Source organism: Hyperolius riggenbachi, chromosome 5 (genome assembly GCF_040937935.1).
Source record: "Hyperolius riggenbachi isolate aHypRig1 chromosome 5, aHypRig1.pri, whole genome shotgun sequence".
Taxonomy (NCBI): domain Eukaryota; kingdom Metazoa; phylum Chordata; class Amphibia; order Anura; family Hyperoliidae; genus Hyperolius; species Hyperolius riggenbachi.
The window spans coordinates 274,068,705-274,087,840 of record NC_090650.1 but is presented as its reverse complement, the minus strand read 5'-3'; the positions used below and the strand labels follow the sequence as shown (position 1 = coordinate 274,087,840).

General features: G+C 46.7%; 1 protein-coding gene across 2 annotated transcripts in view; it reads right to left on the bottom strand.

The window, feature by feature from the left end:
* KDM1B (lysine demethylase 1B) overlaps positions 1 to 19,136 on the bottom strand; it is a 60,391-nt gene that overhangs the window by 28,561 nt on the left and 12,694 nt on the right. For both annotated transcript variants that reach the window (XM_068236954.1, XM_068236952.1), the window contains 4 exons: positions 12,433 to 12,549; positions 9,897 to 9,935; positions 7,175 to 7,373; positions 1,480 to 1,658 (listed from right to left, as the gene is read on the bottom strand). In XM_068236954.1, coding sequence (XP_068093055.1) covers positions 1,480 to 1,658; positions 7,175 to 7,373; positions 9,897 to 9,935; positions 12,433 to 12,549 — 534 coding nt within the window. The remainder of the gene's footprint in view (positions 1 to 1,479; positions 1,659 to 7,174; positions 7,374 to 9,896; positions 9,936 to 12,432; positions 12,550 to 19,136) is intronic.

The window sequence follows — 19,136 nt, the reverse complement described above, 5'->3', positions numbered from 1 at the left end:
TGCATTAAACACATTTGGGACCGAAGGCTCTGGCCCCTTTAAAGAGAACCCGAGGTGTGCTTGAAGAATATTATCTGCATACAGAGGCTGGATCTGCCTATACAGCCCAGCCTCTGTTGCTATCCCAAACCCCCCTAAGGTCCCCCTGCACTCTGCAATCAGACATAAATCACGGCCCAGCTGTGCGGGCTGTGTTTACATCTGTAGTGTCAGTCTCCGCTGCTCCCCCGCCTCCTGCAGAGCTCCAGTCCCTGCCCCCATCCCTTCCCTCCAATCAGCGGGGAGGGAAGGGACGCAGGCGGGGACCGGAGTTCTGCAGGAGGCGGGAGTAGCAGCAGACTGACACTATAGAGATAAACACAGTCTGCTCTGACAAGCTACGTGTCAGCAGCGCGGCTGTGTTTTATGAGGGATTGCAGAGTGCAGGGGGACCTTAGGCGGGTTTGGGATAGCAACAGAGGCTGGGCTGTATAGGCAGATCCAGCCTCTGTATGCAGATAACATTCTTCAAACCCACCTCGGGTTCTCTTTAAAGTAGGATAAAATTGACATAACATTCAATAAAAAATTGTTTTACTACTTTTTACTACCCATACAGTTACGTTTGCTTTTATGCACAAGTAATATTGTCCGTTTACTAAATGTTCTAAAAGTACAGTTTATCTGCTCTGAAAGCTGCCATTGCATTTTATTGCATATATTTTAATATATAAATACAGCAGCTATCTAGTGATCATTTCTCACCTCTCTCTCTTTTACAACTCAGTGCTGTTCAGTTTCAGAACGCTACTGGTTATCTGCTAATTGTAACAACAGGGGAATGTAAACAAAACAAAATGTTATCACCTCTTCGAATGCAGCCAGAAGCAGCAAGGAGCTTTCCACTGAAGAACAAAGTGCTGTGTTTAACTGCTTGAATGCTGTTCAGCTACAACTTTTTTAAGTGGTAGTAAATTTAATGCTATATTTTTTAGAACAAAGAGGAAATGCAGTGATTCATACAACTTTAAGGACCAGTCTTTTTTTTCAATTGTTTACTTCCTGATCAATGTGATTGGCTCAGTGTTCAGGAGGTCAGGAGCTCCTGACTGATGTATGGCAGGGGTGCGCATCCCGCAGATCCGTGCAGTATGAACCCAGCCTACGTCACAACCGTATGTCATTGGATGTGTATTACTGCAGATAGATTTATTTTTATTTTAAAAATGCACTCTAAAGCCAGCCTAAAGTAAGAGGAATATGGAGCTGTCCTGCTGATCCTCTGCATACGTTTTACACATAAACCCAGAATGCAGATTAGGTGCTCTGATTGAAGTATGGCTAGCTACATGCTTGTTTCAGGTGTGTGATTCAGACACTACTGATGAAAAGAAATCAGTAAGACTGCCAGGCAACTGGCATTGTTTAAAAGGAAATATGTCAAAAAGCAGCCAATTATCCCCCTGATCACAAGTGACTCAAATGCTCTTTTTGCTTTACCTTGCAGTTTATGTGCCACAGAGCCAAGATCAGATTTCTCATTGCCAAATACATAGTGGGATCCCTAGAGTACTCTGGAAACTCATATAGCTCATCCAGTTCCATTACATCAGGTCTTACACAAAGAGCTTTCCCACATTCATTAGGCTGGTAAAATGGCTGAAAATATGGATTGATTCCTGTGGAAAAAGAGAGAGATGTTCAACTCCACAACTGCACAGTTTAAAGCTCTTAGTAGCGAGTATGAGTTTGCTGCTTTGAAATCAAATTAAACTCACTGCTGACTGACACACCGATACAGCCAGACTAATGGGAAGCAATGTCCTCACGTACACTTGAGCCCCAAATTACAGCGACACCTTTAAAGCATTACGTTTTACATTGTGCAAATAAATGCCGAATGATGCACTGAGACTAGTTATCAATAAAAAATGAACAGGTGCAAACCTGGCTAAAAACAACATGTCCAATTATCTAGTACTGCATGGCAAGAGCTTAAAAAAAAAAGTCTGGGTAAACACATACAAGACTTATCGATGAAACTGCGCTCAGTGTCCTTTTTTCCACCACCAAACACTCCAGGCAGCACGCTATAAAGGGCCCATTCACACTTGAGCAAAACACTCAAACGCTAGCGCTTTTCAAAGTGCTAGGGTAATAATAGTCTATGGGCCTGTTCTCATTTGGGCGATTTGCGCTAATCGCCGCAAATCGCCCAAAAACACTAAACGCAAACCCATAGCCTGCACCATTTTCAGGCGATTTCCCGGCTATCGCATTTTAGTGCTATAGAAGTGCAAAACGCAATCGCAAAAAAAAAAAAATCGCCAGGTGTGAATGGTGATTTTTTGGGGCGTTAATCGCCAAAAACCGCTAGAGCAAAATCACTAGTGTTTTGCGATCAGCAAGTGTGAATGGGCCCTAAGTTGACAAAGATCCAGCCACAATAGCAGCGGCAAATGAGTCCAAGCTTGTTAGGTCCGTAACCTTAAATATAGACAAACAGATAGGGGATCCCTCATGGCGAACAACGCCTTAACACGACACCCGTGTGCTCAAAACCACTGAGGTGGGTAGGCTGTCACCAATAGGAAAGGAAGGTGACAGCGGGGACTTGCGCCAGCCGGATAAGGTAAATTTTATTGCCACTAGAGTCGGTCGTTGGGCATTCGAACGCCGCTATCGACGCACTCCCAACCCACCGTCAATAGAGCAAAACTTTCCACACGGGAACAATCGATTTCGGACAGAAATCGATCGTCCAGTCAGCGTTTGCGCATCGATTTCACAGCCGATTCGATCACAGTGATCGAATTGGCTGTATATCGGTGGGAAAATCGTTAAGTGTATGGGACCCTTTAGATCTTCTGTTATGCTGGGGATACACAATACGTTTTCCCCTTATCAATCGAGCCGCTGATGGCTCGATTGATAATTTCTGACAGATCCGATGACCCGTGGGATCGATTCCTCGCTCGATCCCCACGGGCGGACAATAGCGGGGAAATCGAGCGGAAGATAAGCAAGCGCCCGCGGGGATGAGCGGGAATTAATCCGGGCGGCGGCTCGATTAGCCGCCGGATCGCCTCTTCCGCGTCCCCGCTCGCGCGCCGGATTCGATTCCCCGATTGTCCCCGCCGGCGCCGCTTATCTTCTGCTCGATTCCCTGCCATTGTCCCCTCGCGGGGAACGAGCAGGGAATCGGCGGTGGGGAGATCCGTCCTGTCGGATCTTATCAATCAAGCCACATCGCCGCCTCATCTACCCGTGTAAATGAGAATTTAAGGTCCGTACACACGCCGGACTTCAGGCAACGACGGGTCCGTCGTCACCTTCCGCTGGGTGGGCGTTCCAGCGACAGTCCGGCGTGTGTACAGTGTCTGCAAACTGATACGGCTGTTTCTGAGCGATCCGCCCGGCAGATCGCTCAGAAACAGCCGTATCAGTCTGCCGACAGACTGTACACACACGCCGGACTGTCTGCTGAAAACACGCCCAGCAGGAGGTGACGACGGACCCGTCGTTTCCTGCAGTCCGGCGTGTGTACGGACCTTAAGATTTACCTGCCAGATAGATCATTTCCAACTTGTTGGAAATTATCTAGCTAACCATCTATCTGCCTAGCAATTAGGCATTGTTCTACTCAGCAAGAGATAACCAGAAGACAATGCACCAGAGATAATGACCAGTTTCCACAGAAAATAATCTGATTACAGAAAATCTAACAGAAAATGTAAAGGTGCCCATAAGGCCCATACACAGGTCGGATTTCCGTGAACGATCGCCGGGCGGATCGCTCAAACTCACTCTTATCAAGCAAACGACAGTCTGTACACACACCCGATTTAGCAGGCGAACGACTGAACGACGGGACGTTCAATCAACCCGTCGTTCACGGAAATCCGACGTGTGTATGGGCCTATACACTGAGCCGATTATAAGCCGATCGATCGCAAATCGATCGATTTGCGGCCGATTTCAATTGATCTGACATGCTGGAAAATCCAGGGCTGTGGAGTCGGAGTCGTGGAGTCGGGCAATTTTGGGTGCCTGGAGTCGGAAGTCGGAGTCGGGAAAAAATGCACCGACTCCAACTCCTAATGAATTTGTAACTGTAATTAAAATAGAAAATATGATAAAATGTTCTATTTCTCAGATAATAGTCATTAAAAATAATGTATATATACAGTAATAGCTGTGCTTAGTCCACAAAAATGAAATAAACCAATCAAAATTAGTTACTTGTGCTGCTTCAATAAAGCAGTCCCCGTATTTTTAAGGTCAGATATACATATCTGATTGTGACTGTATATATGATGTGTACACAGGAATCTCTTATATATGTTACGGCCAGAACCCGAAGTTTGGCCACTTCTAGTTCTGGCCGGCCACTTCGGGTTCTGGCCGGCCAATGCGCGAAGTGGCCGCTGCGCTGCGGCCAATGTTAGAAATGGAATGATTCCTCTGAGGTTAATGTATCTTCTGGCCGCAGCGCAGCGGCCAAACGTATAACAACTTAGTGAATTTATTGCAATTCAGCCGGCGGCAATGTAACAATTCAAGCCGCCGGCTTTTTTTTTTTCTGCCTCTCTCTCTCCTCTTATGGGCAGTCGGCGGGGACATGCGTGTCCCCGGGAGTCGTTCGTGGCGCCAGGGCAGCAGAGCGGGGAGGCTGCAGACATTGCTTCTGCCAGCACCCGCTCTGCAAGAACAGCAGGATCCCCCTGCCGCGACGAACGACTCCGGGGGGACACGCGTGTCCCCGCCGGCGGCCTATAGGAGAGCGAGAGAGGCGGGGGGGGGGGGGGGAGGGAGAGGTAGAAAAAAAAAAAGCCGGCGGCTTGAATTGTTACATTGCCGCCGGCTGAATTGCAATAAATTCACTAAGTTGTTATACGTTTGGCCGCTGCGCTGCGGCCAGAAGATACATTAACCTCAGAGGAATCATTCCATTTCTAACATTGGCCGCAGCGCAGCGGCCACTTCGCGCGTTGGCCGGCCAGAACCCGAAGTGGCCGGCCAGAACTAGAAGTGGCCAAACTTCGGGTTCTGGCCGTAACATATATACTAAATAACATCTATGCTGTAAGAAAAAAAGCCTGATGTGTAGCTATGTCACTAATAGAGATGGTCAACGAGATGGAAATAATTCTGCATTGATGCTGATTTATGCAAATGTATGCACTCCCTTTGCTGATGAAATAAAATAATTTGATATGTTATTAAAATTTGGTTTGGGGACTACAAATTAAAGGGTAACTGAGACGGATGAAAAGTAAAGTTTTATACATACCTGGGGCTTCCTCCAGCCCCCTTCAGGCTAATCAGTCCCTCACTGTCCTCCACCACCCGGATCTTCTGCTATGAGTCCTGGTAATTCAGCCAGTCAGTGCTGTCCGGCCGCATGCCGCTCCCACAGCCAGGAACATTCTGCACCTGCGCAATAGTGCTGCACAGGTGTAGTATGCTCCTGGCGGCGGAGTGTGTGCATGCGCACTACGCCTGACTGGCTCAAGTACCTGGACTCATAGCAGAAGATCCAGGTGGTGGAGGAGGACAGCGAGGGACTGATTATCCTGAAGGCGGCTGGAGGAAGCCCCAGGTATGAATAAAACTTTAATTTCATCTGTCTCAGGTTTACTTTGTTACACAGTAGTACTATACTCTACATATGCACTCCCCACAGAGCTGCAGGGAATCCACTGAGAATGCTGTGCACATTGAACACAGAGGTGTTGTCTGTTTACAATCTCCTCATTCCCCTGCAGAGTACCTGCACATCATTCTTACATGCACCCACACTTACATTGCCTAGGGCCTGATAGATGTTCTTTGTTCCGGTTTGTACCTTTTACAAGTACTCTTACCAAGGACTAGTTTTAGTCTAAAGGGAATAAATATAGTAGTCTACATATCCTTCTCACTTCAGTTGTCTTGTAAAATTCCTAAGCGTTGGCAGTTAAGAGACGAATTTCATGTTACATACTTTTAATCAACAAAATTGTAATATGCAAATTAGAGGAGTCGGAGTCGGTGGAATCCTAAACTGAGGAGTCGGAGTCGGTGGATTTTTGGACCGACTCCACAGCCCTGGGAAAATCTAGGGAAATCTGTTGAGATGGCTTATCATTTTGCATTGGACCTAATGGAAATCTGATGGCAAAAAAAATGCCATCAGATCGATTTTCAATAGATTTCATACTGAAATCTATTGGAAATCTGTTCCTAGTAAAAAATGTTCCTAAACACATCAGATAGATATCAGGGATCTACTAAGGCCCATACACATGTCAGAATCAGAATCTTTTATTTCGCCAAGCATGACAGGGTCGTGCCTGGAATTGGGCTTGGCATACACAGGGCTAAGTGAAGCGATGCACAAAATACAACAATTCCAACAAATACCATTAACCATGGAAACCATTACGAGGAAAGTCACCAGCGAGGAGATGGACACTGTAAAAATGCATCGCTAACCTGCAGGGACGACAGAGCGGCACCCCAGCGAGACGTCACATGGGGATGGAGTAAGTGGAGAGAACAAGGTTTGTGGCCAATTTGATCAGCTGGGCGCATTGCAGGCCGAGGTGTCAGGGGGCTGTTGTACACACACTGGATCCTCAGCAGAAGTGGTCGTTAGCGCCCGCCTTGGCCGAGTGTCATCTAGGGTGTGTACAGGGTTTAAGGCTTAGAAGTGTTGTATTAGTGACACATGCGAATGCTGACAAGGTGGTACGGTGCGGCTCAGATAATTTTGGTGCAGAGCTGCGCCGATGATTTGGGCGCCGTCATAGGCTGTAATGTAAATTACGGCTATAGCGGCGCTCAGTGACTAGTTTGGCTGCAGGCAATTGCCGTAGCTCAAATTAGAGAAAGAAAAAAGCGGTAATTCGGCCTCTGGCAATAACCGGGGCCTAAATTACGTCACTAACCCAAGAACCCCCCCAGGTTTCCACAACTCGGAGGGGGAATAGCATTCCCCCTCGTCAACATCAACCCAGACAGTCAGGTGCAGGGTGAACAGTCTTTCTGCTTCACCCTGCCCCAAAGTTTGGCCTCGCCAATTTTAAAATGTACACATTACGGTAGCATAGCATGCAGCATGTCGACCACAAAATAAGATGTACAATGATCGCTTTAAACTTATTGTAATGGTTCATGTGATAAAGCAGTGAAAGGATAAGGGGGTACTCACCAGTTGCATTAGAATTGGCGCCACTGCTTTCCTCTACTTTTCCTTCCACATGAAGACGGTTTGTGTTGGTGCAGGATGGACTCATACCCACACAGTCTGGATAATATGCTGCCAACAGTGTGGCTGCCGGGCTGTCCTTCAGCAATGGTGGAAGGATGAGCATTGAATACCACTGATGAGTGGATACTTCAGATACTCTCTGCCAGTGAATAAAAACACAATATTTTACATTTTTTTCTAGAATATATCTAAAATGTGGCAGAATTAAATGTTACTTGCAGCATATACCGTATTTTTCGCCGTATAAGACGCTCCGGCATATAAGACGCACCCAGATTTAGAGGGCAAAAATCAGGAAAAAAAGAAAAAACTAAACCTAGGTGTGTCTATGATGCAGGGGTGTCTTAAGGACTTTTTACCTCCCCCTTTCCAGTTACATTACATACTATTACACCACATATGGGGACAGTGTTATGTGCTGTGTCCCCCTGTGCCTGCTGTGTCCCCCTGTTCTGCCTGCTGTGTCCCCCTGTTCTGCCTGCTGTGTCCCCCTGTTCTGCCTGCCGTGGCCCCCCGTTTCTGCCTGCCGTGTCCCCCTGTTCTGCCTGCAGCCCCCTGTGCCAGTGTCCCCCGTCCCCCTGTTGTGGCAGTGTCCCCCTGTTGTGGCAATGTCTCCTGTTGTGGCAGTGTCCCCTATGGCAGTGTCCCCTAGTTGTGGCAGTGTCCCCCTGTTGTGCCAGTGTCCCCCTGTTGTGCCAGTGTCCCCCTGTTGTGGCAGTGTCCCCCTGTTGTGGCAGTGTCCCCCTGTTGTGGCAGTGTCCCCTGTGGCAGCGTCCCCTGTGCCTGTGGCCCCGTTGTCCGTGTGCCCCCCTGTGCAGGCAGTGTGAGTACACATACATTACCTGCTCCTGCCGCCGCGCTCCTGGCTCCCCGATCCTCTTCTTCCATCTACCGCTGCCCGCTGCTGCCCCCGCCGAACATCGCTGGCCGGTCTTAGCCGCATGGATACGCTATCAGCACACCACGTGCCGGGGTCACGCATGCCGCCGAACAACGCTGGCCGGTCCTAATTATCCGCGCAGGGATACGCTATCAGCGTGCGCCGGGTCACACATGCGTATGCGTGACCCCGGCGCACGTGGTGTGCTGATAGTGTATCCCTGCGCGGCTAATTAGGACCGGCCAGCGTTCCGTGGCATGCGTGACCCCGGCACGTGGTGTGCTGATAGCGTATCCCTGCGGCTAATTAAGACCGGCCAGCGATGTTTGGCGGGGGCAGCAGCGGGCAGCGGTAGATGGAAGAAGAGGATCGGGGAGCCAGGATTGGAGCCAGGAGCGCGGCGGCAGGAGCAGGTAATGTATATAGTGCTTCCCTGCGCACCTCTGCATCCCGAAATCCGTACCTTCGCCGCATAAGACGCACCCACTTTTCCCCCAACATTTTGGGGAAGAAAAAGTGCGTCTTATACGGCGAAAAATACGGTAATTTAAATATTTCCTGTATATCTGTATCCAACTCCCACACACCGTACAAACATACGCTGACAATTTGCTGTAGACCTACCCAATGCTTCAAAAAATATGACACTTCCTTTCAACAACATGGGTACTATAAAGGTGCCCATTAACAGCACAATCTACCGAATGATCGACTGTATAATCAATCATGTATTGTTAATGGTTTGGATCGACGACCAATGATCATTCCATCGATCGTTCCGTTGGCCGATTTTAGGAATGAGTCTTAGTCTGATTATCTACTTATCATCTGCCTCTCCATTGGTGTGTCTGAGCAATTTTTACGGATTAACTGCAACAAGTCAATAAGTCCTCTCTGGATAAGCCACGTATACATGAAATAAAGACGCATGTGATTGTCTGTAGAAAAACACCGCTAAAGTTAGCGATATTCTACTACTGGATTTTGATAGTAAAATATCGGTAAGCCTAACCCTAGTCTCACACAGAACCCTTCCCTGGTGGTGCCTAACCAGAAGACCCCACTCAGTGGTGACTAACCCTAATACCTCCCCGGTGGTGCCCAATCTTAAGACCCCCCCGTGGTGCCTAACCCTAACTCCCCCCACCTTAGTGGTACCTAACCCTAAGACACCCCCCCCCACACACACACACACACACACACACACACACACACACACTATTGGTGCCTAAACCTACACCACCCTAAATCCCCCCCCCCCCAAAAGCTAACACCCCTCTTCCACAAAGCCGGGATATGCGGCTATGAAGGTAAATTTCGGCATCCAGAGGCGCCCAATTAGCGGCAAGAGGGGCCATTTGCTATGGACATGCTCGTGGAAAAAGAAATGGCATGCAGATAACTACAATGCGGCATTGCATAGCTATTGTAAAAGTCGCAATTTGTGGCAAAGAAGGTAAAATTCGGCACCCTGAGGCACATGCTAGCGGCCGCCGCTGTGCGCCCAAATTTCCCTATCATGCCGCAAAATGCGGCTTTTATCATAGGCACCAAAGGCAGTACCAGCCACACGTCCAACAGCTGTAACCCCCTCTACATCTCTCTACATTTTAATATGCAAAAGATAGACCTAAAATCCTTAGAAACCCCTAATTGGAAATCTAACCATTTAATGTGCTTAAAGTCAGATATATGCAAATAACAGATAAACCTTTATAAACAAATATAAAATTGTCAAGCCCATATTAGATTTGTCTCACAACCAAACATTTTATAACTTACCAGGTCCTCCGGCATAGAGCACTGATCTGACCCCTCAGCCTATAGGAAGAATTAAAAGGAGATCAGTGAGGCAAATACATGTTAAAGTTAACTGCAACAACCAAAACCTGAATGAAAGTAATTTAAAAAAAAAAAAACTAACCATAATGTGCCAGCTGTGATAGATAATTGCATTCCACATTCCTAACTGCCCACCACCACACCAGGCTCTTCATCAACCACAACCAGAACCTCCCCACCAGCATGATACTAAATTGTCTAAGCAACCAGTAACAGGTCCAGTGAGCATCCTCATGTATGGTCAGCAGTATGTCTATGTGAGTCCTAAAGCTGCAGGAAATCACAGCAACCCCAAAGAGCCCAGATGGTCTACATCAGAGCTGTTGTACAGTGGAGGAGCTGGTCTGCATGGCCTGCATAAATGAATATTTTGTTGACAGACAAAGCTTTCAGTGCCACATGATACAACTTAGACTCTTTTATGATTCCACTGACTCTCTGACTCCTCTAATTTGCATATAACAATTTTGCTGGCTGAAAGTATAAAAGTATTAAAGTATTTCAAAGTATAAAGGTATTTTATTAAGTATAAAAGTATTTTAAAGTAAAGAACCCATTTCATCACTACCAAAGTTTAGGAATTTTAAAGCTGTATTAAGATGGCATCAGCTTTTGGGAATGAAAATCTCCTGGTCAGGAAGCTGACACTCTACCTTGTCAGCCATCATGGCCTGCCATTGCCAATGTGAATGCCCCAGCATGTCATCTGTATAGTAAGATTCACAGGAGCCCTATATCAGCCGGGTTCCGGCATGTGGCCCTGCTACCTTGCAGAAAAAGGCCTCTACTTTTTCAATATCATATATAGAAAAGGCCAGGGCCATTGTCTGTAAGGGGGGAGGAGAGAGGCGTACGTTAAAAAAAAGGGCGCCGGGAAAAAGGGCGCAGGGTTTTAAACGATAAGCATGAATAACGGTTAAAAAAAAATTGTGCTATATTTCGTTTAAAAATAATGTTCTATAAAGTTATAAATCATTAAATAATGTGTATGAAATCGGCAATTGCAAAAACGTTAATCTTCCCTGTTTAAAAAGTAAAATGTATAATAACGTTTTATAAAAGATTAATAAGAATTTTACTAAAGCTATACCTAACCCTACTCTCATACAGAACCCTCCCTGTACCTACTCCTAACCCCTAGACCCCCTGGTGCTGCCTAAACCTAAGACCCCCATGGTGGTGCCTAAACCTAAGACCCCCCAGGTGGTGCCTAACACTAAGACTCCCCAGGTGGTGCCTAACCCTAAGACCCCCCCCCCAGGTGGTGCCTAACCCTAAGACCTCCCCAGGTGGTGCCTAACCCTAAGACCCCCCCCCCCAGGTGGTGCCTAACCCTAAGACCCCCCCCCCCCCAGGTGGTGCCTAACCCTAAGACCCCCCCCCCCAGGTGGTGCCTAACCCTAAGACCCCCCAGGTGGTGCCTAACCCTAAAACCCCCCAGGTGGTGCCTAACCCTAAAACCCCCCAGGTGGTGCCTAAACCTAAGACCCCCCTGGTGGTGCCTAAACCTAAGACCCCCCTGTGATAAGCATTAATAACGTTTGAAAAAAATATTGTGCTGTTTTTTCGTTTAAAAATAATGTTTTAAAAAAGATTGTACTGTTTTTCGCTTAAAAATAATGTGTAAAAAATTATAAATCATTAAATAATGTGTAATCATGAGAAGCAGTTATAAAACATTAAAAGTCTCCGGGCGCCGCTTGTACAACGTTATTTTTCTCCGGCGCCCGGAGACTTTTTTTCCTGTTGGGCGCCCATTAAACGATATTTATTATGGGAGTGAATGGCGGCACCCTTTTTGTCCACTTGCCTCAGGCACCCAAATTTACTGTTTCCGGGACAGAGACCTGTGTTACAAGGTTCCAGTAAATCTTATTAAACAGACAACATGTTGGGACACTAGTGTACCTCTCTGTTTTTAGGTACACCAGAGATGCATTTTAACTAAACTTAGGATATAGCTGTAGAGTAGCTGTTAAATTGAAATCAAAACTAGTCCATGGCGATTATTCCTCTATTACACACTCTTCATGCACAACCTGAACCAGGTTTATGGGTGATAGACCACACCTCTGTGCTGAATGTGCACAGCATTCTCAGTGGACTTTCAACAGCGCTGCGGGGAGTGTTTATGTAGAAGATAGTACTTCTGTATAACCTAATTTGTACTTACCAACCCCAAAGTTAACATGTGTGTCTGCTTTTAAAAATATAGTGACTGCTTTACAGCAGCAGCACAAATAACTAGTTTTTAGTTCATTTCATTTTTGTGGATTAAGCACTGCTATTACTGTATATAAAAGTTATTTATGATGACTATTATCTGAGAAATAGAACATTTTATCATAGTTTCACTGTAGAACATGGAAGGCAATGAAAGAAAAGGAGGTTAAAGTATTCAGGTTGCAGTTGGCATTTGCTAAACATATATTATATACGTTTTTAAATGTATAAAAACTCAAATAAGGACCATGACCTTAATGGAGTTATTGAGCTTCATGCCACATCTGTAGGTTTTGGCCATCTGCACTGTTAGCTGGATCTCTTTAGTGAGCTGGCGCCACTTCCCACATTCAGGCTTTGTGCATTGTGCCTATAAAAAGGCAAAAAATGAACTGGATGATCATCACTATAAATACACACAATAATAAACTTTGTAATTATTTGGTCAGTCAATCAAATCTCACTCTTCACTGAACTGTCAGACTGTCAGTGTACTTATACACTTCAACCAGAAACAAGAAGTAATAATTTTATATAAAAAGTGTGTGTAGCGCTGAAACAAGCATAGAACTAACCAAGAACTTGCCACGTTGCTATCAATGCATAATGCCACAGAGGAAATCACTATATGCTAATAGAGCTCATGACAACATGATTCAATATAGCTGCAGTGATAGTGCCTGCAAAAGACAATACACCATACTGGTTTTGGGTTTGTTCAGTACTCTCCATCAGTTTTCAAGACACTTGTGTTTATTTCTTGTTCCATACAGCTACCTGACCAGGAAAAACAGCCTTGAAATTCTCTTCAGATGCAGGGCTCTGGAGTGGGAGTTGGAGTCAGAGTCGGTAGTTTTATAAACTGAGGAGTCGGAGTCAGACGATTTTTGCACCAAATCCACAGTATTTGACTAAGGAGTCAGAATCGAGGAGTCGGAGCTATTTTGGGTATCTGGAGTCGGAGGTTTCCTAAACTGAGGAGTCTGAGTCGGAGTTGGATGATTTTTATATCAACTCCACAGACCTGTTCAGATGTACAGGTCAGTCAGCCAAGCAAATCAGTCCCCACATGATGGTCTCAACTCCCATATCATCACTGCATCCTTTCAGCAATCTGTTCCTATGCAGCTTAAAGGACAACTGTAACAAGAGGGGTATGGAGGCTGCCATATTTATTTCCTTTAAAACAATACCAGTTGCCTGACTGTCCTGCTTATCCTCTGCCTCTAATACTTTTAGCAATAGACCCTGAACAAGCAGGCAGCAGATCAGGTGTTTCTGACAGTCAGATCTGACAAGATTAACTGCATGCTTGTTCCTGGTGTTATTCAAACTCTACTGCAACCAAATAGACCAGCAGGCCTGGCCAGGCAACTGGTATTGTTTAAAAGGAAATAAACATGGCAGCCTCCATATCCCTCTTGTTACAGTTGTGCTTTAACATACCAATAATGAGCAGACTGGTCAAGCTCATACACTACCTTACATTTGGCTTTTATGCCACAATTATGACTCCCAGTTCCTGCACTCCTCTTCCATTGAGAGACAGACTTCAAACTGCAATACTTAATACAGCTGGACAACGAGATGGAAATAATTCTGGTCTGCAAGCGCAGTTAATGCAAATTGTTCACCTTTTCAAACTGGGCCTACCCAATGCATATCCTGCTGATTTTGATGCAAGCCATCATTATTTGGTTCTCATTGACCATGTGTACTTCTCCAGAGAGTCTGTTGAAACAACACCCATTATACCCACCTCCCAAAAGAGTGACAGTCTATGCCAAGCGCCCCATCTGTGGTAGTAAGATGGGAGGAAGCATGAATGGCGCACTTAGCCACAGCCCACACAGAGGCCAAAGCACATAGCTCAGGAGAAAGTGGTGCACATCTGTATCACTGTCAAAGCAGGATTGCCAAATTACCCCTTTAAAGGATGCCCAAAGTGACATGTGACATGATGAGATAGACAAGTGTATGTACAGTGCCTAGCATACATATAACTATCCTGTGTTCCTTTTTTTTTCCTTTCTCTGCCTGAAATAGTTAAATATCAGGTATGTAAGTGGCTGACTCAGTCCTGACTCAGATAGGAAGTGACAACAGTGTGACCGTCCCTCACTGATAAGAAATTCCCCTTTTATCTCTTTCTTGCTCTCAGAAGCCATTTTCTGCTAGGATAGTGTTTTATAGTTGGAATTTCTTAACAGTGAGGGTCACACTGTAGTCACTTCCTGTCTGAGTCAGAACTGAGTCAGCCACTTACATACCTGATATTTAACCATTGAGTCAGAGAAAGAATAATAGTCTGGAAGGAAGGGATGAGCGGGGGTGTGCAGAAAACTATGGCATCAAATCCCCCACTCTTGTTTCTGGGTTAGTGAAAGCAAAAATCTGTAAAGCTACAGACATTGGGATACCTACAATTTTATTTTCAGATTTATGCAGATTTCTGGGCATTCCGTGAACCAATGAAATGGAGATAGAGAGTTTTGAGAAGTCCTGTAGAGCAAACCATATATTGTTTCAAGTATAACGGAGTACCTAAGCAGCTCGGGGTGACACAAAACCACTAGGAAAGTATAGGGGACTGAAAGTACGTTTCATTCAGGTTTCAAGTATGCTATATTTTTCAAGTACGTTTCATTCAAGTTTTTTTTTTCTTTTACCAGTTCAGTACAACAAACTTATAGAAACTTCAGAATAAAGTGGAAAGATAATTTCTGGTAACCAAATAGTTTGTTTTGCACTGATAGATGTTATATCAATTTGAATGAAAGTGGAGGTACCCTTTAACCCCTTGCCGACCGCCCACTACCTAGGGGCGGCGTCAAGGTGGCTCCCCCAGGACCGTGTAACGCTGATCGGCGGCGGCACCTGGGGGACTAATTGGCCGGGGATTGCGCGCAGGGATGTGCGTGCATCCGCCGGCATTAGGCTCCACCCACCCACAACTTCAACTCGCCGGCCAATTAGCAGCGCCGGCGGGTTGCAAATACCCCGATCTCGCCATTACTAAATGTATAATACACTTTGTTAAGCTAACAAAGTGCATTATACTGGCTGCCTCCTCCCCTGGGAAGGAGGAAGCTGTGTATGTAAACAAACACACACACTGATCCTGTCCCCCTGATCGCCCACAGCACCCCTCAGACACCCCCCCCCCCCCCCGATCACCCCCTCAGACCACTGTTTGCACCCAATCACCCCCTAATCACCCATCAATCACTCCCTGTCACTAACTGTCAACGCTAGGCTCTAATCAGCCCCCTAGAGGCTCCTGATCACCACACACACACACACACACACACACACACACACACACACACACACACACACACACACACACTAGACCCTCCCCCTGTGTACTGTATACATCTATTCTCCCCTGTAATCACCTACTGATCACCTGTCAATCACCCATCAATCACCCCCTGTCACTGTCACCCATCAGATCAGACCCTAACCTGCCCCTTACGGGCACCTGATCACCCGCCCACACCTTCAGATCGCCCGCAGACCCGCCCTCAGATCACCTCCCAAGTGCATTGTTTACATCTGTTCTCCCCTCTAATCACCCACTGATCACCCATCAATCATGCCCTGTCACTGCTACCCATCAGATCAGACCCTAATCTGCTCCTTGCAGGCACCCAATCACCCGCCCACACTCTCAGATCGCCCTCAGACCCCCTCTGATCAACTCGCCAGTACATTGCTTGCATATATTCTCCCCTGTAATCACCTACTGATCAATCACCCCGTCTCCCCCTGTCACTGCTACCCATCAGATCAGACCCTAATCTGCCCCTTGCGGGCACCCAAACCCCCACCCACACCCTCAGAGACCCTTCAGACCCCCCTTATCACCTCCCCAGGGCATTGATTGCTTATATCCTTCCCTCTAATCACCCCCTGAGACACCCATCAATCACCACCTGTCACCCCCTAGCACTCCTACCCATCAGAACAGGCCCTAATCTGCCCCCTGCGGGCTTCTGATCACCCGCCGACACCCAACCCCCCATCACTATCCTAGTGATCTAAAAACAGTGATCAGTGAAAACTGTCACTTTTTTAGTATCACTAGTGTTAACAGTTAGGCCAGTTATTTAGCTAGGGCCCCAAACACTAGAAAATAGGGCAACAATAAAATCATTGTCATGGAGATAATGCCTACTAAATTCCACAAAAAAAAAAAAAAAAAAAAAAAAAAAAAAAACACATGACTGTAAACACTGCACACCAAAAAAAGATAGATTGGTGTGCAGTGTTGGTTACGGTCATGGATATCTTTTTTTGTGGAATTTATTTAGCTAGGGCCCTTCGTTGGGTAGTTAGCGTCAGTTAGCACCCAGCCCACCACACTGCAGTCACTAATTGGTTGCTGATTAGCATCATCACTGTCGTTAATCAGCATTGCTACTATATAGTATCTGTAAGTGATCATTACTGATCACAGTCAGATCTATATTAGGGTCACTAGGATACACTAAAAACACAGTGTTTGACCGATCAGGCCTGATCGTTCACCTGCACTTGCGCTCAGCCCGCCCCACCGCAGTGACAGAATTTTTTTTCTGATCACTGCAAAAAACACTGTACAATAGCTGTGGCACTGCAAAGATCAGTTTTGATATTTTTTTTTTAATCAAAACTCAGTGACCACAGCTTTCTACTTCACAAGTACTACCTTTTACTAGGTAGGTGCTCTTTTTCCTGGGTAGTCTCAGAGGAATAACCCCTAAACTTAGCAGTCCACCGTGGGAAGAAAAAATAAAAAGGAGTATTCCGCTGAAGAGGCCGCCGAGATTCTGACCCAGTGGGTGAGTGCGATTGGGAAGCCTCATCTGACTAATCATCCGTGTCAGAATACGAACCGGTGAACAGCAGTGGCTCTCTGACCGATAGCAATGTCAAGGTTGAGGTCCCGGCTAGAGCCAGGCATACCACACCCCATGTCACTGGACCGCAGGTGGCACAGGATCAGACTCAAGTACAGCAGAGTGGTGCTAGCGCTGATCCGAGTTTTCTTGGTGAGGCATGCAGCAGCAGCGTAGCATCTCCTAGACCTAGCACCAGTACTACCATAGACCCTGGTGAAGTGGCGAGCACCAGCATGGTAGTAGAAACTGGTTCGGTGGCACGTGCATTAAGACCAGAGTCGCAGCCACCAGCAAAACGGGCCCGTACTACCCATAGTCTCCGAAAGGTGCTGGCAAATCCCAATTGGCAATCCCCTGGTTCCGCAGCACCCGCACTGCCCCCTTTCACTGCCCAGTCTGGAGTCCAGGTGGAGACAGATAATCTAGGATCGGCCCTAGACTTCTTTCATCTGTTCTGCACCGTGGATCTCTACGACTTAATTGTGGCTGAGACCAACCGTTATGCCACACAATACGCAACCGCCAATCCGAGAAGCTACCATGCCCAGCCTTTTCGGTGGAAACCACTCCATGTCTCCTAACTTAAAGGGAAGGTTCAGGGACAGTTGGAAAAAAATAAAAATCCGAATCCACTTACCTGGGGCTTCCTCCAGCCCGTGGCAGGCAGGAGGTGCCCTCGGCGCCGCTCCGCAGGCTCCCGGTGGTCTCCGGTGGCCGACCCGACCTGGCCAGGCCGGCCTTCTTCTGCGCTCCATTGTGCGTTCCACGCCGGCGCGCTGACGTCATCGGACGTCCTCCGGGCTGTACTGCGCAGGCTCAGTAGTTCTGAGCCTGCGAAGTACAGCCCGGAGGACGTCCGATGACGTCAGCGCGCCGGCGTGGAACGCACAATGGAGCGCAGAAGAGGCCCGACCTGGCCGCCGGCCTGGCCAGGTCGGGTCGGCCACCGGAGACCACCGGGAGCCTGCGGAACGGCACCGAGGGCACCTCCTGCCTGCCACGGGCTGGAGGAAGCCCCAGGTAAGTGGATTCGGATTTTTATTTTTTTCCAACTGTCCCTGAACCTTCCCTTTAAAGAGAATCTGTACTTTAAAAGTTTTACAGCAAAAAGCATACCATTCTATTCATTATGTTCTCCTGGGCCCCTCTGTGCTGTTTCTGCCACTCTCTGCTGCAATCCTTGCTTGTAATTAACAGTTTTAGGCAGTGTTTACAAACAAACTAACCAGCTTGTGATAGGCTCACATAAGCAGAGTGTGTGAGTCATACAGAGCCTGCAGGGGGCCTGCAGAGGGTGTGTATAGCTTCTATCCAATCACAAGCAGCCCTGCACATTCCACACATTCCAGCCTGTGCCGACAGAGCCGACAGAAGAGAGAAGATTAGATCATAACAGATAACACAGCTACTGTGCAATGAGGAAAGGCTTCAGTAAGCCAGAGCACATTAGAACAGGCATAGGAACTTATAGGATAGAAGAACTAAGGCTGAACATTTTGTTACAGAGTCTCTAACATTTTTTGTGGCCTTCTCCTTAACATGGGTCTAGTAAAAAGAATGTATTGGGGTCTTATTGGTCTACGCACCCAATACATTGCATGCCCATGTTCTCTGCTGCCATGTCCAGGTCACGATTTGAGAACATCCTGCACTTCAGTGTCATCTAAGAGGTCACCCTGCTTATGACCGATTCCACAAAATTCGGCCCCTCATAGACCACCTGTCATCAAAACTTGCAGATGCTTATACCCCTGACCAGTCATTTTGAGGCATTTGGTTTCTAGACTACTCCTCACGGTTTTGGGCCCCTAAAATAGCCAGGGCAGTATAGGAACCCCACAAGTGACCCCATTTTAGAAAGAAGACGCCCCAAGGTATTCAATTAGGTGTATGGTGAGTTCTTAAAAGATTTTATTTTTTGTCACAAGTTAGTAGAAAAAGACACTTTGTAAAAAAAAAAAAAAAAAAAAATAAATTTCCGCTAACTTGTGACAAAAAATGAAACCTATGAACTCACCATACTCCTAATGGAATACATTGGGGTGTTGTCTTGCTAAAATGGGGTCACTTG